Source organism: Mixophyes fleayi, chromosome 1, assembly GCF_038048845.1.
Source record: "Mixophyes fleayi isolate aMixFle1 chromosome 1, aMixFle1.hap1, whole genome shotgun sequence".
Taxonomy (NCBI): domain Eukaryota; kingdom Metazoa; phylum Chordata; class Amphibia; order Anura; family Limnodynastidae; genus Mixophyes; species Mixophyes fleayi.
In genome coordinates this window covers 103,013,936-103,041,203 of record NC_134402.1, presented here as the reverse complement: position 1 = coordinate 103,041,203, position 27,268 = coordinate 103,013,936, and the positions used below count along the sequence as shown (strand labels likewise).

The 27,268-nt window shown below is 38.3% G+C and overlaps 1 protein-coding gene across 1 annotated transcript in view; it reads right to left on the bottom strand.

The window, feature by feature from the left end:
- Positions 1-12,398: 12,398 nt before the first annotated feature.
- Positions 12,399-27,268, bottom strand: part of GATB (glutamyl-tRNA amidotransferase subunit B) — an 87,141-nt gene continuing 72,271 nt past the window's right edge. Inside the window, exons 11-13 of the mRNA XM_075198790.1 lie at positions 25,852-25,930; positions 14,518-14,652; positions 12,399-12,727 (exon numbers count right to left, since the gene is read on the bottom strand). Coding sequence (XP_075054891.1) covers positions 12,599-12,727; positions 14,518-14,652; positions 25,852-25,930 — 343 coding nt within the window. The 3' untranslated portion in view covers positions 12,399-12,598. The remainder of the gene's footprint in view (positions 12,728-14,517; positions 14,653-25,851; positions 25,931-27,268) is intronic.

Below are 27,268 nucleotides of genomic sequence, written 5' to 3'. Positions count from 1 at the left end.
AGTTCTCTGTACAGCGCTGCGGAATCAGTGGTGCTATATAAATAAATGGTGATGATGATGATATGGAACCCTTGGCTTTCCCCCCTTTCATCATCCGACAGAGGACCAAGGTCTTTCTCAAAATCAGATTCATGTTTTTGTGAGGGAGTATTTTCAATCTCGAATAAGAGGTTATAAAGTATTGAGATGAGATCTCTTGTTGTGGGTTAAAGGCATTTTCGTTCAAAGGCCAATGTCTTTATGAATCTAAGCAGCTAGGAAGCAAGGTTATAAAAATATTTCAACTGTATATATTCAAATACTTTAAGATCTGGTGCTGGTATATTCTGGGTAAAATTATCCAGAATGAAACATGCTGGGATGCTTTAAGTCAAAATGGACACCCATATGTTGTCACCTCCAGAACACTTGAGGGTTTAGTCCTGGTGGTAAATTCGAGTTATCTCATATGGGAGTCAGTGATATGGTGGGCATGACATTTATCCCACAGCTGACAAGAGAAATGGATAATCAGGTGGGAATTATATGTGCCCTAGGGAGCCCTACTAAAGAGGTCAAGTTTGACAAATTAGAATAATTCAATTTCAACCCAGATTTTCATGTAAGGGAATGAAAACCATGTCACTATGTTGCTGAGGTGAGTTGCAAAATAATATAATTTAATATTTAGTAGAAAATCACACAGAGCCAAAATCCAAGAAGCATTTTTTCTCTAGGTTTTCAGGATTGTCATTGGAACTTGTATTTTTAAGGTTTGAAAGATATATAATATTTTTGAGAGAAAATTCAGCTTAATGGATATTATTCTACCCAGCTAATCAATGTTTGCACCATTTAAAGTCTCCTTTTGTGAGATTGCATGGGAGTAATTATGTGAATATAAATCCTCATATTTATTAGTTATGTAAACTTCCAAATATTTAATTTTAGACTTTTACCACCTAAAATTATTGTAAAGCAAATGTTGATCTGAGATCTATATGGGCAACACTTCTGTCTTATGTAAGGTTGATTTTGTACCCTGAAATTGCACTATATCGGTCTAGATTAAATTCAATTTGGGAGGGATTTGTATGGGGATTACATTGTCAAGAGATAATCATCCACGAAGAGGGAAAGACTGTATTTCTGTGATCTGATTGATATCTCTTTTCTATATAATAGGGGATATTCTAATGTGAACAGCAAGCAGTTCAATGGGCATCTTTGCTGTGTGCCATCACACCACGTAATTTCTGTGCATTTAGGAGCGAGATTCGCTGAGAATATTAAGAATAGTTTCATTAGATCTCCTAACAGCTGTAGTGAGTGTTGATTATATTATCATGTAGACTCATTGTAAGGTGTGTTTACTTTGACTCAACCAATATATAAGAAACCAGAAGAGTTGGATGGCTCAACACCAGTCAATCTTTTGTAATTAGATATCCAGATTTGTTATTATGTAGACTGGAGAATACTATCTATACATTATATATATATATATATATATATATATATATATATATATATATATAATGTAAAGAAATAAAGTAGTTCAATACATTTCTTGCAACTGCAGGTCATATATTGATTTGACCCCTCCATAGTTCTGCAGGTTAAATTAAATAACATCTTCATACCATATAGTCCATGAATTAGGAGTATATAGGTACAGGATTGTAGTGCATCCAGCATTTTTTATTATTAAGATCACTTTTTATGAGTACATTTTTTATTCTATATTTTGCATTCTAAATAAACTTTAATAAAGGTTATATTTTAACAAAAGGATGGTCCGAACACATGTTCAGTAAAATAACAAATTATTGAGGATTTTGTGCACCTAAATAAAGAAACTTCTGTTCTTTCTTCTCCCTACCTATGATATTGTTTTGTTTCCAGGTAGCACCCCAGTCAAATAGATATATATGATATATAATTGAGTAGTATATACTACTCATGAACATTCTCTTACTAAACTGGGCTAGAATCCTATAGTTGGTGCGGTTAAAGTCTCCTTTTGTGAGATTGGATGGGAGTAATTATGTGAATATAAATCCTCATATTTATTAGTTATGTAAACTTCCAAATATTTAATTTTAGACTTTTACCACCTAAAATTATTGTAAAGCCAATGTTGATCTGAGATCTATATGGGCAACACTTCTGTCTTATGTAAGGTTGATTTTGTACCCTGAAATTGCACTATAACGGTCTAGATTAAATTCAATTTGGGAGTGATTTGTATGGGGATTACATTGTCAAGAGATAATCATCCACGAAGAGGGAAAGACTGTATTTCTGTGATCTGATTGATATCTCTTTTCTATATAATAGGGGATATTCTAATGTGAACAGCAAGCAGTTCAATGGGCATCTTTGCTGTGTGCCAATATATATGTGAAAGGGAAGGGAGTTAGTCCCACTGATGGTAAATCTAGTGGAGACATTAGAATACAAAGAAAGTAAGCCCATTAGGAATTTACCACTAAATCCATACATTGTGAGGGTTTTCTCCATGACAGGCCATAGTATCATAGCATCCTATTAACGTTTTTTTCCATTTCCAATGATGACAGTACAATGGGGATTTTTGGGTAAATGGCTGTATATATTAAATCTATTGTGCAATGTATATTATCTTCCGCTTGCCTGTGCGAAATGAATACCACATGATCATTATAAATAAAATGCAGTAGCAGGTCTTTTAAGCCGAAGAGCAAGTTTCTTGGTGAAAAGTTTGATATCACAATTTAATTATGAAATTGATCTATTACTAGAGCAATTGTTCAGATCATTTTCTCCCTCTGGAATTACTACAATTTCTGGGTCTGGGAAGGGAAACCTTTACCTTCCAAGTTGCAGTTAAAAATACAGAACAGGTGTTATGGTTCTGTTCAAAACCCAATTCCTTGATTACAGCCATGGAGCCAGACACATGAAATAAACGTTTAAACTGTTTATTGCAGTAAAGGTATATTCCAGGGAAGGCAAATAAACAGTAGACAGTTCAAGCTGAATGAAACAACGGATTTCCAGATCTTGGCAAACATATAAATGATAAAGAAATGCAGCAAAATAACCTTAACTGAAACCAGGAACAGAGCCACATGAGCAGGCTAGCAGCTTCAATAACCAGCAAAGGGTTTTAGGTAAAGACAGGCATATATAAGCCACAGACAGGTGTGGATAATTAACTAGCAGTGCTAGTTAACACCTGATAGAGGAACGGCCGGACAGCAGCTCCTCTGGAGAATCACAGATACTGCAGGGTAATGTGCACACGGGGTAACAAGGCAAATCATAACACAGGGTAAAATGCACACAAAGAAACAAGGCAGATCATAATAACTGGTAAGGGAATAGAATTTGTTTAAAGATTTTCACGATTTTTGCTACTTTACTCGTTTCACTTACTTTCTTGGCTAATATTTCCTTATTTAGAAACACTAGAGTGCTTTGGATTAATTTAGGCAAATAAGTCTCAGATAAAAAGTCATGCATCAGGTATTCACAATTAGGGGGTAATGATTTTTGTTTGGATATATTATACAACGCAGTGTTGTAGTGAACAACCATACCGATCTGCACTGGATCATATGTCAAGACAGTTTTCTGATTTGTAATGGATTTAATTTTCCCCCTGGAGGTTTTCCTCTTTTTTTTGTAGTATTTTTGGTTTAATCTATATAATGTAACTCTTGTGTTTTAGGTAAGGAGCTGGTTTGGTTCTCACATGCTGTGATGTGTTTAGAGTATGTATCTTTCTTGGAGGATAATGTATGGTCCTTTTCCAAGGTCTCTACCTTCTCAGTTAGGTTGTTCGCTCTTTTCTTGGAGAATCTATAACCATTGCGGCTTTATTGGCCTCATACTCTGTTACTCTGGAAATGTCCAGGGGTTAACTGACAATCTTTTGTTGGAATATTAGATAATTAGGGAACAATTTCTGAATGATTGAGGAGGGATTTTTATTTTTTTGCATAATCTATTTTTATTGAAGTGAAACAGCATATACATATGTATGCAACAGTATTAACACATAAATATGGTACTTAAAGCATTCCGTTGCACAACAACAATTGCAGATTCACCCAAAGTGGTGTATTATAAAAGAAAGAAAATAAGGGGGATAGAAGGGGAAGGCTGGGAGGGAAGGCTTGGGGGGGGGGAGGGGGGAGTTGGGCCTCATACATTCCACTGAGCAAACAACACTGTGTCTTACAACTCAATCCATTCCGACCACAGCACGTAGAATGCTCTATTTCTATCCTCTGCCGAATAAATTACTTCATCCATAGCCATATAAAAGTCTATTCGTGTAAACCATTCTTTTATAGTGGGGACTAACGGTGATCTCCAGTGGACCGGTATCACAGCCTTAGCAGCGCTATTAAGGAATTTTACCGAGGACTTTTTGTATTGAGAGACTGGCATATTAGTGTCGTTGAGTAGCCAAAATCTCGGGCAGTTTGGTAATTCGGTTCCCACAATTGATTTGGAGATGAGAATAACCGCATCCCAAAAAGGTCTGATTGCCGAGCATTCCCACCAAATATGTAAAGGGGTGCCCGAAGCTCCTCTACACCTCCAGCAGACATCAGGGACCCCAGGGAACATCTTTGCCAAGAGACTGGGGCACCGGTACCACCGAGTTAATATTTTGTAGTGTGTTTCAACCACTCTTATACTAATTGAGCTGGCTTGAGTGCGCTGAAATATGCTTCCCCAGTCCGACTCAGATATGTCCATGTTTAACTCCCGCTCCCAGTCCCTGGTGAATTTGGGTAGCGCTTTGAATGAATGTACGATCAAAATCTTATATATAGATGATAAGGTGTGCCGCCGTACAAAGGGTCTCAAACTGCGTGCACGTCCTACCTGCCTTCTCACGGACTCCCCTAGAACCTGCAAAGTGTCTCAATTGAATATGCCTCCAAATTTCCACATTAGGTAGGCCCCAATTGGTCTGTAGATCAGCAAATGGTATGACTCCAGACCTGCCCACCAGCTGGCCGACACGGGTTATCCCCGCTTGGATTCAATGTTGGAAAGACTGTCTTGAGAAGCCCGGGGGGAAGTCTGGATTGTCGAAAAGTGCCGTCAAGGGAGAGTGTTTTGTGGAAATGTTGGGAGTAGTTCGCAGCTTTGACCATCTAGCCAGGGTGGGGGAGATAGTCGGGTGTTTAATCGTGGGAAGGGAAGACTGCCATGGGACAAGATCAATAGCTGTATCTAATACATAATCTTCAATCCAAACCCATTGCCTGTCTCCTCCTCCTCTTGTCCAGTCAAGAGCCCTGTTCAGCATAACAGCATCATAATATGTTAAAAAATGTGGCAGCTGAAGACCACCGTCATATTTGCGCTTATATAGTATGTCATGCTTGAAACGAGGTTTCCTGCCCCTCCAGACGAAATGTCTAATAGCCTTATGTAACTCATTGAACCATGAGGTGGGGACATGGATTGGGAGTGTGTGAAGGAGATATAGAACTCTCAGGAGTAGGTTCATTTTCACAATGTTAACTCTACCTGTCAGGGAAAAGTCCTTCTGAAGCCAGTCCCTTAAGTTGGAACGTATAGTTGCGGTAATGGGTAGGAAGTTATCCGTGTAAATCTTTGAGTTGTCTTTGTTTATGATCACCCCCAAATACTTAATATGTGTGGGGTGCCAGGCAAAGGGGAAAGCCAACTTCAAGCCTTCAATTACGTTAGGTGGAGTGGAAATATTGAGAGCTACTGATTTTGAGAAATTAATTTTAAAATTAGATAACTCTCTAAAAACCCGGAATTCCGATACTAAATTCGGAATAGAGACAATTGGGTTCGTGAGGATAGCAAGAAGATCATCCGCGAAGAGTGCTAATTTAAATTCTCTATCTCCCATCCGGACTCCGAAGATATCCAGGTTTGCTCTAATTGACCGCGCGAGTGCCTCCATACATAAGATAAAAATCAAGGGAGAGAGGGGAGGGATTTTTTAAGTCTCCAGATGCTTCTTGGAACTTTGAGTAGTGGAGTTGGACAGAATAATCATCACAGGCTTATGCTCAGGCCTGCATATAGGGAAGATTTTGGATGATTTGAATCTACCAGCAATAGTGTGAGCAAGCCATACTATTTCAATGTGGTAGAGTAGGGTCACTTACACCCCCTTTGAGGCTTTTGGATTGGTGTAGGTGGAATCAAGTACAGGTCAGACTGTAGCTAGTAGAACACCCAGAAGGGAAAGTATCAGGTGAAATAGGATAGGATATAGTGGGTTTGAGCAAGAGCTTTACAGATTGACGAGTCTGGTCATTGAAGCGTAGGTCAGAAGATATAACAGGGTGAGTATCTTGTGACATAGTCAGAGATGTACGAGGGGGAGGGGTTGGTTTGGTTTGGGTTTTGAAGGTAAAGGTGAGTAGCTTGAATTGAATTCTGTAAGTAATGGGAAGCCATTGTAACAATTTGCACAGTGGTGCAGCACTTTCATTGATGCATTTAAGATGGATTGCAGTGGGGAAAACCAGATGAGAAGGCCAGATAGTATGAAGTTGCAGTAGTCAAGGTGGGAGATCATGAGAGAATGGATAAAGGTTTTACTAACGCCAAGAGGAAAAAAGGGGTGTACTCTGGGAATGTTCCAAAGGAGATAACATGGCAGAGCACAAAAATGGATGTGTGGAGTAAATCTGAGGGCAAAGTTGATGATGACAGCAAACACAGGGAACTGGGGGGGGGGGTGTAATATTGCAAACTGTGTGGGAGATTAGAGGGGAGGTAGTGAAACTGGGAGGAGGAAAGATGATAAGCTCTCCTTTGGAGTTTTTGAGCTTTAGCTACCATTGGAATACCCAAGTAGAGATGGCAGAGGCAGTTGGACACACCAGATAAAAGAAGAAAGCGATCAGGAGGTGGAGAGATAGATTTGGGTGTCAACCTCAACTGAGTGGTGCTTATTCCAATTAAATTGAAGGAATGTTTAAAATGGTAGTAGGTAAACAAGGATAGAATAGTGCTGCAAAGGTCAAAGGAGTAAAGTGTGTCCAGGAGAAAAGTGTTGTGGACTCTAGTGAAATGGCAGGTATGTTAAGGAAGATCTGTAGGGACAAGTCAAACTTTGACTTGCCATGAGTAAATTGTTGGTAATTTTAGTGAGGATAGTCTTGGTGGAGTGTAGATGGTGGATGTCTAATTGCAGAGGGATGAGGGGTGGGTGAGTAGAGAAAAATGGGTCAGGTAGTTATACACAAGCCGATCAATTAGTTTGGAAAAGGGAGGTGAGAAATGGGGCAGTAGCTGGAGACAGTAAGCAGATTTCTGGGTCAGTTCCAAAAGACTAGAATGTATGCATGCAACTGTGTATGGCAGAAAGCTACTAAATAGGCACCTTAGCACAAAATGGAATGCATGATATGATAAGGTTTGGATATTAAGTAGACTGCCATGGATTGACCTCTGAAAGTAAAAGAGTTTCTTGTCCATTATATGACTTATTGGCGCATATGCAAATTTTACTATGTATATTGCTTTATCTTTCTACCTACTGTGTTTTTAGCCTTGTATTACATCATAAAGCAGAGATATTTAATATAGGACACAACTCTACAGTGATCTGTATTGCAGGCAACTGCAGCCAGAACAGCTTTGTCCTTTCTCAATGGGTATTTTATTTTTACCTTGTTCAGAAATCTGCTTTTACTGACTGGGACCTGGTGCTGACCTTGTTCTTTACTGTGTACACTAAAAGAAAATTCCGTAATAATGCCTTTAGCTTTGTCGACTTTTTTTTTTTTGTGAACCGTAAATAGCAACAAGTTTGATATAAATAAAAATGGTCTGCTGTAGCATACATTGCTGCTGACAATATAGTTAATTGATCAGTCAGTGATTTGGAATGTGAAACAGACTTTTACAGAAAAATGAAAGCAGAATGAACAACTGTAACCAGACAATGAAAGCAATTTTACAGTCCCATTATATCATATAAGTAGCAAAGTGACCATTTAATGGGTCTTCTTGGCACCTACAAACAGCACCACATTGTATTTTCACACTAGTCTTTAGGAAAGGAAACAAGTATACTCATAGCATTTCATAGCCATCTCAATGTTCTGCAGCCAAAGGGGTGTGGCATATCAATTTAGGGATGTGATACAAAGAGACATGGGGGTAAATGTATCAAGCTGAGAGTTTTTCGGCGGGTTTGAAAAGCCAATCAGATTCTAGCTATCATTTATTTAGTACATTCTACAAAATGATAGCTAGAATCTGATTGGTTGCTATAGGCAACATCTCCACTTTTCAAACTCGCCGAAAAACTCTCAGCTTGATACATTTACCCCATGGTTGGGACATTCAAGTGCATGATTCAATTGGGCATGCGACTTGACCAATAAAGTGAGTGTCGGGTTTAGGTACAATTTTATTGTTGCTGTTGAAATGTTTGAAGTTAAGTCTATTTTGCCAGATGTCGGCTCTTAAATGCTAGTTTCTAGTTATACCACTGCTCCACCAACTCCACTCAGTTTGATGTCAGTCATTCTGTAATTAATGGTGAAATCATAACATTATGTCACTATGCTGCCTCTTGTGATACCATCAATGATATCACTCAACAATATCTTCTATTTTCATGTCACTGATAATGATGGCAATGTCATCAATTCTAACACTCATTGCAATTGTCATGTCCACTATGATGTCGTTTAGGATCAGTTAGTAGCAACAGTTTTAGATCACTAACTGCTAACTCATCAGTCTTACTTACAATTATTGTCACCTGTAGTGATGTAATGTAACCCAGTTTGAGATAGATTTCATAACTCATGTAATACAATGTAGTGTCTTCAGTGATGTTGTCTAATATGTTCAGAAACGTTATCCATTGTGACATCAATTCTAATGTCATTGGAGTGTCACTCATTGTAATCATCTGGAATGTCATCTATCATGACTTGTCTGGTGATGACAAGAATACCTAGTGTGATACTGGAACAAACTGATGGTGTGCAATTTAGCTAGCATCATCATCATCACCATTTATTTATATAGCGATTATATAGTGATTCCGCAGCACAGTACAGAAAACTCATTCACATCAGTCCCTGCCCCATTGGAGCTTACAGTGTAAATTCTCATACACAAACAGAGAGAGACTAGGGTCAATTTTTTTGATAGCAGCCAATTAACCCACTAGTATGTTTTTGGAGTGTTGGGAGAAAACCAGAGCATCCGGAGGAAACTCACGCAAACACAGGGAGAACATACAAACTCCACACAGAGAAGGTCACGGTCGGGAATTGAACTCATGACCCCAGCGCTGTGCGGCAGAAGTGCTAACCCCAGGCACTAAGCAGACATTTAGATTGATGAACTAAGCAGTTTAAAATTAACAACAGGATCTTTACATGTACTCATTAGAAAGTCTCTAGAAATTAGAGCAGTTTATAAATGGTGAGACGGGTAGTTGTTAGATTTAACAATTCAAGACTCAATGGGGCTGATTCAATTCTTCCCGATCTGCTGTGGAGTGCCTCTGAAACAGTTGCATGGACATAGAGGCGCGCAGGAAACGTCATGATTTTGGGGTACATTAGTACCCCAAATATGCACAGTTGGTCATTGTGGTGATGTTCGGTGGCACATTGCACATATTTGAATTGCCCCCAATGATTCTTGTCTATATCCTACAGGGAATATGAAAATATTCAAATAAATCTCCCCCCAAAAAACACAACTTTTTTAACATTGAATCCACTTATCTACTGCCTTAATATTCACCAGAATAACTGTATTTTTTGAGACTGTGGTGTTCATTTTTATATTATGTAAGGCTTTCACCTAGAAGAAAAATAGGTGCTTTAGTACACATATAAACACGGTTTGCCATATTAAACACAACATTCACAAACTATATCATGTTTATTTCTGTATTGGCTGCTAAATAAGTAATCATCTGTGGGTAAGTTTGTGAAATACTTCTGGAAGTGAAAGGGCTAATGAAACAAAGTACTTGTTCAGATATAGCTGCCATCATTTTAAAATAATATCCAGGATCTCTGCAGATAATCAGGTGTGTCTCAGCACGTACTGTACAATACTGTCTACCACATGTGGTCCACAGGGCCACCAAAGCAAACACAGCAGTTGTATTCCTGACCTGTCGTCCGAAGTCTCCCTATATCTTGTCTGCATTGTGCTGTGGCTGGGATCAGAGTCTTCCAGTTCTGACCCTGGCAAATATAGTGAGACCCAGTATTTGACAATGAAAATAATCTGGCTAAATCAGAATGAATGCGCTTCACTCAGATTTGCTTCCAGACTGTCTGGAGAACTATGTAGCTTAGACTCGGAAGGTTGAAATATGCAGAGGAATGTGATGCTATGGGAAGAGGTGATGGCAGGGGTAGAAAGGGGAAAACTTCTTGCTACAGGATTGGGGAGGGGGACACGTGTTGTTACAAAGTGGGGGAGAGGAACACGTGTTGGTAGAGGGTAGGGGAGGAGAAAACGTGTTGCTAGAGGTTTAGGGAGGGGGAAGACGTGTTTCCACAGGGTGGGTGAGGGAAACACATGTCACAGGGTAGGGAATGCGAAATGTTGCTACAGAGATTGTGATCATGTTGGTTGTTGGTGGTGGTGCTAGTGGGGGGGGGGGGGGGGGGGTAATTAGGCTTGCTGTCAGATGTCCACAGTGTCCAAATTAAGATGCAGGAAATCACAGCAAGGTTTTAGGATAACACAGATAAGTGTAAATATTGTTAGCTTTGCATGTAAATCTATGTCTGGGTAAACAAATTGCATCCTGATTTTAAAAATAGCCTGTGAGGCTGTGTCTAAAACTGTATAAAAAGAAAGTCCTTGTAAACTGAAATGTATCATTCTGATGTTCCATCTGACTTGACCACCGATACTTTTAATCAGTAGAACTATCCTTACCAAGACACTTGAGCAAAATAAACTTCACACTCTGCTTCAAGACCCTGTTTGACAACTTCTTCAATATTGCTGTAATCCTGTGACCTACAGTTAGACCCAAAATCTAATCCGTTTCCGGCTGTCTGATGTTTGGACCCAGCTCCTAGTACCACCACCAAACTGGCTGCTACCCAGCAGCTCTGGCCAGTGTGATAGGCCAGGGGGGATCCATCTACAGCACCCTGATCCATAGTAAGTGTTCAGGGGTACCAGCCCAAGTGTACCAGCATGGGAGTACACTAGCAGCGACAGTTACCAAGAAGGAACGTGGTTCTGGGTGCCATAAGAGTCCAGTGGTGGCAGCAGGCTCCTCCTCCTACTGCGGCAGGAGGGGCATATTCGGAATAACGAAAGGGGGCGGTGGCAAAGTAAGCCCAGCCGGTTCCCAGCAACAACAGACAGGGTAGCATAGGCGGTCCATCCTGTCACATTCCTGTTTTTAGAGTTATCTGTGGAGAGTGTATAATATGACCTCTGAAAACCTACCTATTCAGACAAGCTTATAATATTCCTCAATCACCATCTTAACCTCACTACCTTTAGCCTGTTACACAATTTCACACAAGACAACTACCCCCGGACCAACATTGTTGTGTGACAGGATCATTTAGCTTATGAGTCACCTTACCTTTGCAGTCTGGCTGGGCCAAGATGCAAAATGTATACTTAACCTCATGTGTCAATCTCCCATTGTCCCATAGATTGTAAGCTTGCGAGCAGGGCCTTCTCACCTCTTTGTCTGTTTTACCCAGTTTGTTTATTAGTTTATTACGTTTGTACCCAATTGTAAAGCGCTACGGAATATGTTGGCGCTATATAAATAAATGATGATGATGATGATGACCTTCTGATGAGATCCTTGAATATGGTGAATCCAGGCTTATCAAAATCCTTTCACACGGCATCATTCATCTGCACTCTACAAATTGTACACTCAGGATGTTTTGAGCACACCATCTGTAAAAGACGGAGTAAACTAGGTATCGTTGATAACCTACATTTGTCCTTTTATAGTAAAAAATGCACTTTTAAAATTAGACTTCTAAGGAGGTATTTACTAAAACTACTAAAATAAAGGAAAAGTGGATTTGTTGCCTATAGCAACCAACAACATCTAGAATGTACTAGATAAATGATAGCTAGAATCTAATTGGTTGCTATGGGCAACACCTCCAAAAGTTTCCTTTTTTAAATGTTGTAGTAAATCTACCTCTTGGTTTTAACATACAGAAGGACTGATGGCTATAGGAATCCATGACCTCTAAGTTACCATGTAATTTGTCCAATTGCTGGTAATGTGCATTTAAAAAAAATAGTGTGAAAGACCTTTTTAAAAGAACAAGCGTGACATCGAAGCAAAATATAAACGTGAAACTTCATATTTTTTTAAATTGAATAAATCCTGTTCCATTCAAAGTTCAGTCACATTTAAAGCTCTAACCATTACATTATGCTTTTTTTTTAATCCTTTATTGTTTTTCTTTATTTGGCAATTAAAACAAATATAGGGTCTTCACTGTGAAGACATTACAGGGTATTGTACATGAATCACAGCAGTGTGTTTAGAAGCAGCCTGGACACTGTACAATAAAAAGTCTCTTTGATAAAGCTAATGCATTATATAAACATGTAGTACTTTGAGGACGAATTAAGCTAACACCTTTTCTTCAAGTATTGTCTTTACGAGAATTGGATCTGCCCGGCCATTTGTTGTCTTCTGGACTAAGCCAATGAGTTTGTGAATAACTTTAAGGTTTCCTTGTTGTATTGCAGCAACCTTTAAAAAACAAATACACACTATTACAATGCAATAATACATTATATTAAAGAGGAGTTAAACATGAAAGATATTATGCAAAAACGCTCAACTTTACATGAGATCCTATATGTTGTGATATGAAGTGTGAATTATACTATATTCCCATAGATTGTAAGCTTGAGAGCAGGGCCCTCTCACATCTATCTGTATGTATTACCCAGTATCACTTTATTACGGTTATTCCCCATTGTAAACCACTACGGAATTTACTGGTGCTATATAAATAAATGTTGATGATGATTGCCACCTAGTTTCATAATTGCTTTTAAAGTGGTCTAAAGGTACTGCACATTTAAACATTGTTGCTGGAATGTAAGCCTGTACATTTGTCTATAAAAAGAGTAAATTAAATATAATTTTTACTGTATTAGATGGATATTTATTTATAAGTGACAATTATTTTTGTTTATACAAGTCATGAGAATTGTATTACTATAAAAGTCTATGGGGTATATTTACTAAACTGCGGGTGTGAAAAAGTGGAGATGTTGCCTATAGTAACCAATCAGACTCTAGTTAACATTTATTTAGTACATTTTACAAAATGAGTTAGAATCTGGTTGATTGCTATAGATAACATCTCCACTTTTCAAACTTGCAGTTTAGTAAATATACCCTTAAGTTATTTTTGTATCTAACAGTGATTAAAGCAATGATGGGTAACAGGAGACCCTGTGCTGCATGCGGCCCTCTGAGTCTTAACCTGCGGCCCCATCTTCTTCCTGTGGAGGGGAAGGGGCATACAGTCTGCACCATATGGTCTACATCTTTCCTCCTTGGGAAAGAGCTGCATGATTTGTGTAAACCATAGTAAGGAATTTTAAGCTGGACCTTGGTATGCACTCGTGTACTGTAAAATGTTTGTGTCTATTTTTTGCTCCACTTACATATGTGAACAGGCACTCTCTTTAAGGGGCACTTAAGAACAACAAGCGGAATAGGTTAATTGATGGAATCCTCTCTACAGAATTGCATTGAGACTGTCCCAGCCTTTCATCTAACTTTTAAAAGCTTGTGGAAATTCTGGTCACCCAGAAGTCTCACTGAAATGGCAGAATTATAGATTTTAATACTTGTTTATCTTACAATAAAATGCCTGCTGATATGTTATTACAGATGGCTATATATTTATTTGATTACATGTATTGTTTTAACTTATTACTGAAATTAAAGGGAATATGTGGCCTTCTTAAAGGTTAGACAGACTACAGTGGGCACATATTGAGTAACTTACTCAAGGAAGGACTGAAAGATAGACAAGAGCAAGTAAAACAACAATGGCTATGAATACATAGTAACAAGAACTTAAATCAAAAGTCCCATCCCATATTTTACAGTGTATATACTAAAAACAGTATACAAGTAGGGGTAATTTACAAATGCTGGCGCCGTAGACAACACTGTTCCTCTTTTGTTATGTCATGTGCTGACTTCTGTGCACTTTTGATGGTTTTCACAGGTACCTGCATGGCTTAACACACCAAGATCGCTCCTATTGTGAGGAGCAAAAGTTTACTCCTCCTGATAGAAACATTTGGGTGTAAAGGTGCATTCTATACTAGATGTGGTAGCTGCAGTAACATGCCTAGATTTACAGCCAGATGGAAATTGCTTAGTGTGAGGAGACATTCTAAAGAACGCCAGTGGTTAGAGATTACTTTTAAAAATGTTTTATATGGGTTTGTGTGTACACATAAAAACAATTATCTTTTATTTGTAAAATGCAGATGATAGTGTTGTATTATTACCTCTTCTTTGTGTCCATCCACAATTCTCTGACAGATGTCTTCTACTTGTCTCCTATCAACGAGTTGTCCTAGATTCTTCTCCTTAACAATCTGTGTCGGGGTCTTCTTGCCTTCCTTGCACAGTTCCTGGAACACCTACAGTTTATCAAGAGCAAATCAATCTGTAATCCTCTCTTGGGTTCAGTTTCTCTGACTGATACTTATTTGCCTAAAGTGAGATCACACATTTTACACTTTGCAGTATTTCTAATGTGTGATCTAACAATTGCCCTTGTACTAATGAGACTACTGAAGAGGCTTGATAACATAATTAAGTTTCAGATTAAACGGAAAAAATCTTAATTGCTTTTTAGCATCAACAAAATACATTCAACATGAGAGAGTAAATAGTAGTTAAAGTTATCTCTTCCGCTTCAGTGATCCAAGGGACCAGAGTGCTATTTTGCAGTTCTTCTACATTGTCCATTCTTTTCAAAATGTAGAGAAAGTGCAGTTTTGTAATTCTGTAATTCATACCTTTTACAGGACCTCAGGTCTACAGAGTATGACTGTGTTTTAACAATCTGCCCTTTAGACATTACAGATGTATGAAATTCCCCATGCAGTATATTCTTTTTCTTCAATTAAGCACATAACACGCAAGTTGTGTAAAATATAATTTTGTTTAACATGTTGAGGAACTAGGTACTTTGTGTATTAGCAATCAAGTTACGAGAATGTCTTTTGGTAGCTTTTATATGCATAGAAAGAAGGATCAGGCCTTTTGCAAAACTAATAAAACAAAAAGTAAAGCAAGCAGAAAATTATGCTTAAACTTACATCTTAAATCGCGATCTCTAGTTTGGATCTGAAGGAACGCAAGCCGTTAGATCTTAATAACAACTGAAGAATTTTTAGGACTGTGTTGTCCACAAGACAGAAAAAGATCCTTGCCTCAAGCAGCATTTTGATGCTGCCGGCAAGATGCCTTTGCATGATTAAACATAAGCAATATTAAAATAAGTGACGGAGAACAGATATACTGTTAGGAATTACAGAACTGAGAAAATAATGTGTCAGTGTGGCAGGCAGAACATGGTGAAACAAATGACTACCGGCCTGTAGATAAGTGGACATGCATGTATATTGTACAGAGGTAGCATGCATCAAACTGTCTTAGTGAAGTGTGATGCTGACATAATCGTGCAACCATGCATGGCAATTTCTCCAGGTGTCATTTTAATGTTAAGCAACAAACCATTGCTACGTTTCACTTCCAACCACATGGTTTGCTGTTAAATCATTTTAAGTATAGGAGGTCATGGTGGGAACACAGTTCACACTGAATGATAGCATGCTGGAAGTATTGATTTGCAGGTCTGCAAAACTGTTTTTCCACTTGAACTCTGATGTATCAAGAAATAAAGAAGAAATGACTTAATTCTCATTTTAGATACAATGGATCAAGATGGAAGGTAATTGTATTTGCAATGTAATAAATAATTGTTTTGGGGAATTGTTTATTCAAATATAACTTATTTGATAGTTGTGTATATGTGTTTACTTTGCTCTCTTGTTATAATGAGCAGAGTTCTTAGGGACTCATGGAATGGAAAGTTGCCATTGTTTACCCTTGCAGCCACTGTCCTCAGGGAGAGCCACAGCGCTTTTTCAGGTTAGGGCTTCCAGCCTCTGAGAGAGAGTGCACACTCCCTAAGTCACTTATTAACCACTTTACTAAATAAAAACTACAACCTTCTCTTTTTTTAGTCCAAATTTGAAAAAAAACTAAAACAAACTATGAATGACCATTGTCAGTCACACACAAGTGCCACTCAATATATCATCTGGTGGGGGCCTGCACCTCTTTATATATATACTAGGTAAACCCAACGGTAACCACCTTAAATGAAACTGAAATGTAATGACTGAATTATTTTATTAACAGAATGCAATAACTTTTTTATACACTACATTACATGAAGAAATGTTAACAATAGAGTACAATGAATAAATAATTTTATATTATAAATCACTATATTAAAGTAACTAAAGAATTTCTTTATACACTACAGTTACATTACTGGACATGATCAGCATTCATTTTGATACATGTTTCTGTTTAAACGCAACATAAAGCTGTCCATGTGTAAACACCGGTTCTGGTAAACAGTCCAACCTTTTGAAGGTTTTGTCCTTGACTCTTGTTTATTGTCATGGTGAATGTGATAATTACGGGGAAAGAGAAAGAAAGGGAAAGAAGTGTCGCTTGGTTGTAGACAAATGCATGGTAATAAGATGTGTTTTCCTTCAGCCTACCCAGTTAAAACCATTAGATGTAATGTATTGAGATGTATATGCATCACCTGAAGCCTTGTTTCATTAACCAAACCTTTGCTAGTGTCCAAATTTTAACATAACATAACAATAGCGCCTACTTTTAAAGTAAAGTCATGTGGTGGCATCCTGCTTAATATAACTGACTGTAAGATCTTTGAACTGTACACTCTGGGCGAAAAGTAAGGGTTCCACCGCGTTGACATGCTCGAGGGTGAGCTCTTCTCATGTTTGTTGTAAACAAAGCGAGGATAAGTAAATAATAAAATAACACAGCAGTCCGTTATTGAGATCACCGCAGGACGCGCTGATATATGTGGCTGCAAATAACGGTCACAGTTTCGAGACCACCCAGCAAGTGCACAGAGAGAGTTCTCTAACTGTCACAGTTTCCACAGCAACCAGCAGATGCACAGGTGAATTGGCAACGGTCACATTCCAGAAGACAAAGCAAATGGCGAGCAGATGTTTGCAAAATAACTCCAAAACGATGCAACCGATTACAACGCCAATATTTTTCTACAAATCTAATGACCAAGACCTTTAATTTGGAATATGATGCCCTGCTCAGACAACGGCATTATAGAATTAAGTCACTCATACATAGCTATTATAGCTAATTTATATATATATATATATATATATATATATATATATATATATATATATATATATATATATATATATATATATATATATATATATATATATATATATAGGGATAGTTGAAGTGTTGGATCTTTGTGGATCACTATATAGCAGGTCCTGGATAGCGCTCCCTTTCCGATTGGTGGCAATTCCAGATGCTACATCTCAAAGCACCTGGTGGAGAAAGAAATGCTACAATCCCATGTGCAATCGACACACAGCCGTGCACAGTACACATCTGGAGGCAGAGGAGAACACAGCACACAAGGAGAGAACCAAAGAACCAGAGGACTGGAGAACATCCCCTGCAGTGGGCTAAATCAGTTACCTCATCCCCGTCCCACTACCAGCTGCTACTGCCAACACTTGCTACTAAACTGCACGGACAAACTCTTTCTTTACAGCATCCACTGTTACCTCCGCAAGGACCACAATTTTGAGCTGTATTGAGCTGTATTTTTGCACTTCCCCTCTGTACGCTATTATGTGGCCAATTCTAAATCAGGTTCTTATTGTATAATAAATATCGTCTCAGCAGTGGGTTCCTAGTAATACATTTCCCAGCAAGTCCTTCAAACTTTAGTCCTACATTGGGTTAAGATTACACAGACACCTTATGTGCAATGGAAAGCTTTTAGGGTCTTTAAAATGCACACTGACCTTACCAGAAGTTCTTTTCAGGTATTATCCAAGTCCTTCACCCCAGAACCAATTGATCTATATATATTGCACTGATCAAAAATACATTAATAGCTATCTGCAAGTTGGATATATGGTTCTGTATGCATAGTTTATCATTCAAAACTACTTTTTAAATCTAATACTAAATAGTTGCAGGTGATAGTCGTTATTTAATAAGAATAATAAATAGATGCATGCAAATAACTTCTATTTCCATCATCATCATTTATTTATATAGCGCCACTAATTCCGCAGTGCTGTACAGAGAACTCATTCACATCAGTCCCTGCTCCATTGGAGCTTACAGTCTAAATTCCCTAATATAGACACACACACACTCACACACAGACACAGACAGACAGAGAGGGAGAGACTAGGGTCAATTTTTGATAGCAGCCAATTAACCTACCAGTATGTTTTTGGAGTGTGGGAGGAAACCGGAGCACCCGGAGGAAACCCACGCAAACACAGGGAGAACATACAAACTCCTCAAAGATAAAGCCATGGTCGGGAATCGAACTCATGACCCCAGCGCTGTGAGGCACAAGTGCTAACCACTAGGCCACTGTGCTGCCCATTTTGAGAATGCTTTACTAATTTAGGTTTCCAAAGTAGACAAAAAAAAACTAAATTATGTCATAGCTCACCGACCTGTACATTTGGCCTATGTGAGGATACCACCCTTAGCTGAGATGGCAGTTACCCTCTGTGGGATTCAACTCACTCGGGTAGACCAGAATATATCCAAAATAAGACTATTACGACAGCACAACACCACAAGACGTTCACAAGTTACAGGGTAAATGGTAGCATGTATCCTCTGCAGCCTCTTGCAGTCAGCACTCCAAAGCAATAATCTCTGTCTCTTTCAGGGTCTTATCCTCCCTCAATATTACCACTACCGATTAGCAAAACAGTTAGGGTGTCCCCCAGCCTAGGATACTGGCTCACACCGACCCTGTCCTGGTAGGGTTTCCTCCAGCGGCACCACGATGCCTGGCCCAGAGTCCTTTTTGCTGATGTCTTGTACACCAGGATCCTCCAAACTAGAATAGCTCCCCTGGCATTCTCCTCTCCCTATATTATTTTCTGTATACACAGGAAGTAGGGTCAAATGTCTCAAGAAGGGATCTCCCAGTCAACACTTTAGCTGCTAGACATACTGTCCCTATTATCTTGATTATACAATAGAATGGCTTGACTCAATCAGCTGTTTTGGCTGGATACACTACACATGGGGTTACAATAGTACATCAAGGAATGACACTGCACGCTTACATGAAGCAATAAGACTTTTGACACATTATATCAGCAGTGTTACACAATATAAGTCTGTGATACCTTTTGATACAATTACATTTATATTGATACATTTCCCCATGCTATTTCAACCAATATATTACTGTGGAGGCATATCATTTAGATTGTTCTAACTTCATTACCTCTCAGATTACCTGTTGACCAAGCTAATTAACATGGGCTGCCAACTAGTTAACTCAGACATTGTTTTGATTACAAACCAAATCTTAGCTGCCCCTCATACAATAGACATTTGAGACAAATGGTAATTACATTAGCTAGCACAAGCAAAATGACTGCTGCTGTTCTGTTATTTTCACACAGTATGGCAATATTCTTTCTATTTATACTACATACAATATCACAGGTAATAGCAAGGGCAAAATGTACCTAATAACATGAAATAATAATACACATAATACACTGATTCTCTGGTGTATATACTTAGACTGGGCCAAGGATTAAAAAGTACATTAAACTGTGAGAAACGGGTGATGATTACAAAGTTCTCAGTCCAGTAGCACCCTGTTTCATCACAGCCTACATTGAGGAATTTGAACTAATCAAATACATGAACATTATAACATAATATCTATGGAGCACATGAGACTAGGTTACCCATGAAATAAAGAGATTCTTGCCTAATGCAGAGCTTTGGTGGAAGCAGCCAATATATGAAAAAAACACATAGTAATGTGATAGTAAAATAAATTAAGCAGAGCTCATATACTGCCAGGAACCACAGAACTGAGCTGCTAGGTGTCAGTGTAACCTGATTGACGTACATGTAATATAATCTGAAATTTAAGATTAGACCAATTATGTATGAGTGGTTTAGATGATTGTGCCAGTACGGTTAGAGGAAGAAGTGTGACTGGCTGAAGAATCAGGGCATGTGGAAGGCCAAAAACAGGAAGACGATATTTACAAAGGGGGAAAGAAGCAGCATTCAGTAGGTTGGATATGATGATCCTTGGGAACATAAACCCTCGGATGACATCAGAAGTAGACTGCACAATAGTAAAGCTTAGTGAATTTACTATATTAATAACCTTGCAATTTAAAGCCCAGAAGGATTTCCTGTCACTTAATACATTAATTATCTGTTATGACCAGGGTATAATTAGAGCGAATACCAGTTGAGGTGGTAATGTTTGATGTTATTTACTTGTTATGAGGTTCTTAAGACATATAAGAAGACGTTTCATCTATTTACTTGGGTAAGCAACTATGTCTATGGAAAGGGATGCAGCTGATTTTATTTTCCTCCAGCATTTTGAAGGTTAGTATTAATAAGACATCAGATGTTCTACATATCATAATTCCATGTTATCCTCCTGGCTTCAAACTGCTCATATAATTTATTGGAATGCGTTAATGTTTATTAGTATCTATTCTTATTTCAAACATTCCATGATTGAAGTGCTTCCACTAACTTGTGTATTTTGTGTGATCAGTCTTTTTCTCACACCAAATAAAACAAGAAGTGTCAACAAGTGTTTTGCTGGTTTTCAATACCAATTCTGAGACCTTCTATAGAAAGTGGTTACTTTTATTTTCACATCAATGTAAAACAGGAAACATGGGTTATATTTATGCGAGGGAGAGGTATTTGAAAGAAGTTTACTGATGTTTAATTCATCTCTGTACGAACAGTGCTGTGCTAAGGAGGCTGCAGGGGCAAAGTCAGGAAGTCCTAGTTACTAGCTACTGAGCGTGGACAATATGCCCAGTTAGTGGTGGTTACTGGGTGTCTGACCTCAGCTGACTCTGGGTTGTCCAATAAGCCGAGATTCAGTACACACTGACAGAGTGTTGAGTCTCAGGAGAGGACTGACACTCAAATCATGCTTGGTTCCATTTGAATTATTCTACAGTCTTGGGGTACCAAGACTAGGGAGGGAACTACTATTGGAAAGGTTGAGTTTGAGTTGAGTTCGGATAAAAAAATTTTTTTTGAGTTCTCCATTAAAGAAATCACAGTGATAAATTAATTTTGAAAGAAAAAAAAGGGTTTACTCAATAAACTATGTACATTATTTTCAACTATGTACTAACCAAATAGAAACATGCAGTTTCATGGGTAGACGAATGCTAGACACCAATGGCACCAACATAATTAAAGTCAGTGACACAACTGTAGCAGTAAGAACTAAATTTAATAATTAGTCCCTGGACCAAGTTTTCATATAAAGGCCTCATACACAAGGATATTGATGCAGTCAAACATATATCGATCAGTCACAACATTAGAACCCCTGAAAAGTGAAATAACATTGATTATCTTGTTACAATGGTACCCGTCAAGGGGTGGGATATACTAGGCAGCAAGTGAACAGTCAGTTCTTCTTGTTGGAGGAAGAAAAAATAGGCAAGTGTAAGGATCTGAGCTACTTTGACAAGGGCCAAATTGTGATGGCTAGACGACTGGGTCAGAGCATGTCCAAAACAGCAGGTCTTGTGGGGTGTTCTCGGTATGCAGTGGTTAGTACCGAACCGTCGCCAGGGTGCACCCTGCCACACTGCAAAATTGTTCAGGAAGGGTTTGAGGAACATGACAAAGAGTTCATGGGGTTGACTTGGCCTCTAAATTCACCAGATGTCAATCCGATCCAACACCAGTGGGATGTGCTGGAAAAACAAGTCCAAGCCATGGAAGCCCCTTGTAACTTACAGGACATAAAGGATCTGCTGCTAACGTCTTGGTGCCAGATACCACAGGAAACAGTCAGAGGTTGTGTGGCTCCACGGGTCGGAGCACTTTTGGCGGCAGGAGGGGGGCCTACACAATATTAGGCAAGCGGTTTTAATGTTGTGGCTGATTGGTGTATACTTGTGATGTAAGTAAAACACAGAACAAAAAAAGAGCACATGTACCTAACAAAAACCAACCACACATTTGGTGCACTTTCTAAGACCTAGGTGTACATACTCTATTTCTGTAGAGGTGATTACCCCTAAGCCCTTTCATATATTTTTAAAAAGAAAACTCAAACCACTTCAAGAATTGGTTATTGACATTCTGAGACTGCAAATCTGGTACAGTACTCCTACTACGTAATTATGTACTAATTGCATTATATAGACAAGATACACCAAATCACCTCTTTATGCAGCTTCAAACAGCAGCTGGTTTTACAAAGTTGCACTGTAGATAAAATGTCAAGAGACGAACTCCAGCAAAGGTAAAAAAGTTCTACAATTCATATTGGTGTCTATTTTGTATTACTTAGGCATTTGGTAATTAGCTTTCCAAGTTTCAAACTATGTAAGACATATCAGATGCCACTTCATACATAATATTTGTTTATGCTGCGGCTGATTTTCATGCATTTCAGGATGGTTTCATTATGAGGCTCTGTAGACTGTTCTTACTCAAAAGTGTTTTGGTGAAGTGCGCCTTTATATGTGCCTATTACCATCATGAAAAGTTAGCCTTTTTGTGAGAGACACAAACCACTGTCCCCAATGTTTTGGTTTTCAGGGACTATACAAAAGTTAGAAGGATAGGGGCCCTGGTTTATAAGTTGAAGAAACCTGTCCTAGCTCCAGTCACAGCAGGATATTAATCTATGATTGGCACCTACACTAGAGAAGTAGTGAAAACAAGGGAACTTCACTGAATGAGAAATTATTTGTTCAATATCATGTACTTTTAAAGCTAATGAATAATTTACAGAAAAATATAATTAAAGCCATACTTAAATAGACTATATTTATGCTTAATCTGATGAGTGCTAAAGATGTCCTTAGCACTTACAGGGTGCAAAGATCATGTGTGATCACAAGACAATAACCCTCTACACTACAGAAAAAACAGGAAGTCCAGGAATGGGGGAAGATGAAACATGTCTCACCCATCTTGGTTTCAAAATATCAGAGGTACCCTCATTTGAGAGAGGAGATTCCCCTCTTTTAAATGATATGTCCCTTTAGTAGTTATTGTTTGGTGATCACCAGACTAACACTCTAAACTACAGAAAGTCCAGAGAAGGGGTGGGTTATAATAGCCAGATCTCCTACATCCTGGTTTCAATAAACTCAGGGATGCTGTAAGTTGTCTAGTTTTCAAATTTTATGCCTTGTTCGGCCACCTATATTGTGCCTATACATTTTATGCTTTTCATTATCATTTTCAATTGCTTTTTGTTGTTTCGGAAAGGTGGATTGATGCCAAAACAAGAACCACAATGCACTTCTTTTAGTGCAGTTCCTTGCAATGTCAATTTGGCCATTTTGGATCGACTTTCTTCGCCATGTCAGAAAGTATAAGCAAACAAATGGGATTTTTTGAAATTTCAACGTTTTCTAAAAAAAAACAACAACAGGGTATCATTGGTATGAGTACTGCATAGACAAAATTACTAATATTAGTGTTTGAATGTGACCAGCCCAAAAAGTGCCAATAGGGGTTGAAGAAGTCTCTCAGTGGGCTATATGTAGTGCTTACGTTAAATGTAACAACTGGTGGTAGTCCCAAGTACTATTATCGCTAAAGTAGGGGTTTAGTAAAATAGATTTTAAAGTAGGAAATCTCTTCTAAAGCAATCTCCTCTTCAGGAAAAATGCAGAATTTGGAGCTGCCTCCAATCATCCAGGTACTGAAATCTGTAAGTTAACGATATAGTACAGTGCAATTGCCATGCTGCTGTCTAACAGCATAAGGTAAAATAGTTTATATCCAGCAAAGAGGCAGAATTAAGAAAAGAAAAATATTAGAGAAAGAGAAGCTTTATGTTTTTTTTCCTCTGTAAAATAAAAAACTCCTCTATTTGCAAAGGAGAGTTTACAAAAGCAGGAGAACAAATAGCAGAATGTGATTTCAGGCATAGGAAAGCTGAGAAGATACAATTTGTTCTGTCACATCCCACTGGCAGACACAATGAGCACAGCTTTTTGTAAAGTAGATTATAATCTACAATCATATTTATATTTGCTAGTTATTTTTCAGCCATGAATGTCCTTACACGCATATTGAATTGGCTGTCTCAGATGTCAAGGTTAAATAACACGCACTTTGAAGAAAAAAAAGAAAAGAAAAAAAGATTGGATCCACATGTACATAGTCACGGAACATATTGGAATCTCAAATATTTAGGAAGGCAAGGAGATTGCCCTCTATAGTACCATCTTTTTGGGGCAGTTTATATATATATATATATATATATATATATATATATATATATATATATAAATAATTATATTAAGCTTACAACGAGATACCTGTGTATCTCATTGGTGAGTAAACTGATCATTTCATCATGCATATTACATGCATTCACTGCACACTGTATGTAAACCACATGTATCAAACGCGCACTGATGGGTGCAAAAAATTAAAAGCACTTAAACGCCTGCCCCCTTCACACAAAGGATGCGGGCATTTTATGGGTTGAATCAATTTACATCAGAATGCACCATCAGAAACAGAAGTGGCAATTACACAAGTGAAAATATGCAGGTGCACAGAGAAACTGGTTTTCTGTTACATGAAGTGACAATATTTTTTTCATGAGTGCACCAGTTCTACAGTACAAGCATAGAGCAGCACTTCAAAATGGTGCCATCAAAAGTTTGCTCCTCCTGATGGGAGTTGCTGGGCAGATTAATTAACGTGTTCCTAGCTAAATGCGGGCACGTCATCATCCTCATATTACCGCCATAAGCAAAAATGTTAGCCAAGGGACGAGTGTAAAAAGAGTTTTGAGGGATGGAGAATGTGCATAACAGGTGGGTACTGTCCTCCTGCAAAATGCCCTTGCTTTTACACATGATCTGGAGGTGCTGCTACTCTGGAGTCTTCCTGTACTTACAATAGGACGCCTTGTGTACCTTCCATGTTTACATCCAGTAAAACATTTCAGTACACAAATGTGGCACATGGAATAAAGACAGTCCCAAAAGTCCCCTCACTAACATGATTTCATCATAAATGGGGCGCTCTAACAAACAGTACACAATGAATGAAGAGGGAGTTCCTAAATGAATAGGTGGCAGACAATGATGACATATTTACTCTTTCCACCATCACCACGGCGCATAGTATTTTCCAGGGGCAGGTCCCAAAAGCAGGATAGGGGCTACAGCTATTTATGTGCTTGAATGGTTACTAGGTGAATTAATAAATGAGCTTTTATGCTTCAGTTATGTCACTTGTTTCTAGTGCTTTAGTAGTTTGCACTCTCATGACTATTGACTCACAAAATGGCTGCCTTCAGCGTGTTTTTGTGATGGCTGCATTTTTTGAATGCTCAATACCATTGTTAATTTCTAAGACACCACAGCGATCCACGGCACCAGACAACGGAGGGAATTAAAGGATACATAAAATAATCATCTGATACAGCGTGAAAGCTTGCATAATCATAAAATGGCATTTTGTACACATACCTGTTTGGCGACTGATGAGGAAATTACTCTGGTCTCTAAAAGCGTCAGAAGTTCAGCTAATGAGATGGGACTGATCAGACTAGAAATAGAAAACAGTGATAGTTTACCAATCTTTCAAAAAATCTGAAAAATAAATGTTCGCTTACCCTTTTAAAGCACCAATGCACTCTTCAGGAGAAATTGCATGATAGTTATGAAATATTCTGCAGTTATATTGCCCATCATGTTATCTCTCCTACTCCTGTGTTTCATCACATTATTTTCAGGGAATAAAAAACATCTACATTTTTTCCTTCTGAAAAATGTTTATGCACAACCACTGAAAAATGACATTTAGCTTTTCAAGGACAATCCTATTTTGCAACTTGAAACTCTGAATTCCAGCTTCTCCTGCATCTTTATTAATAACATTTATAGAAATAAATAATTACCATTGTTAAACAGAACTCACCGACACGATTTGATTGTATGGCAATTAGAGACTGGGAGAACATTTTGTAAGGATTTCTTGTTTTTGGATTTGACAAACCCCGAAACTCCCCCTCCAAAAACCACAATAGGGAATCTTAGTTCTGGCACTTGCCAAACTGTAAATGTAATATACCTGTCCAATGATTGCTATATTGTTGATTTAAAGACATTAAGGGACAGCTTTACTAAGAGGCGGTTTTGACAAACATCATGGTTTTTGGTGATTTGATATGCAGTTTGCAAACCATGCGATTTACTAAGGGACAAGAAAACCATTCCTTAAGTTGTACAATGTAAGAGCCCAGCCTGCTCAGCATTGGCCACAGTTATCTCTGGGAGGGGCCCAGGCCTTCAGTTAGAGAGTACCAGCCCAAACCTGAGACGCATTGGGCAAATCCTGGTACTCCTGGCCAGTGGGAGCCAAGTTAATACAGTTAAAAATAATGCAAGCACTTATAGCAGTTCTACTGCCGGCATGCACTACCAGCCCATGAGTGTTATTACATACTGGCACTAGTAGAATTACAAGCGCCAGCATGCACATGGGCACCAGTTGCAGTGTCACTAGTGTTACCCCTTTAATAAATATCAAAATATTGCTCAGATATAAGATATTAAAGGAGTTGGCGTATGAAATACAAAATGGATCCATTAGGAAATAAAGTGCCTGATAGTCTTCCTATAAATAAATAATTAAGGACCCCCATAGGCTTTGTATAAATAAATAAGTGCTCCTGCAAGTCTTCCTATAAATAAGTGCTCCCGATAGTTTTACTATAAACAAATAAGTGCTCCTGATAGACTTCGTATAAATAAATAAGTACACCCGAGTCTTCCTGTCAATGAGTGCAAAGATTTTCTCCTATAAATAAATAAGGCTCCCATAGTCTCCCTATAAATAAGTGCCCCATAGTCTTCCTATAAATAATAAGTGCCCTAATTGTCA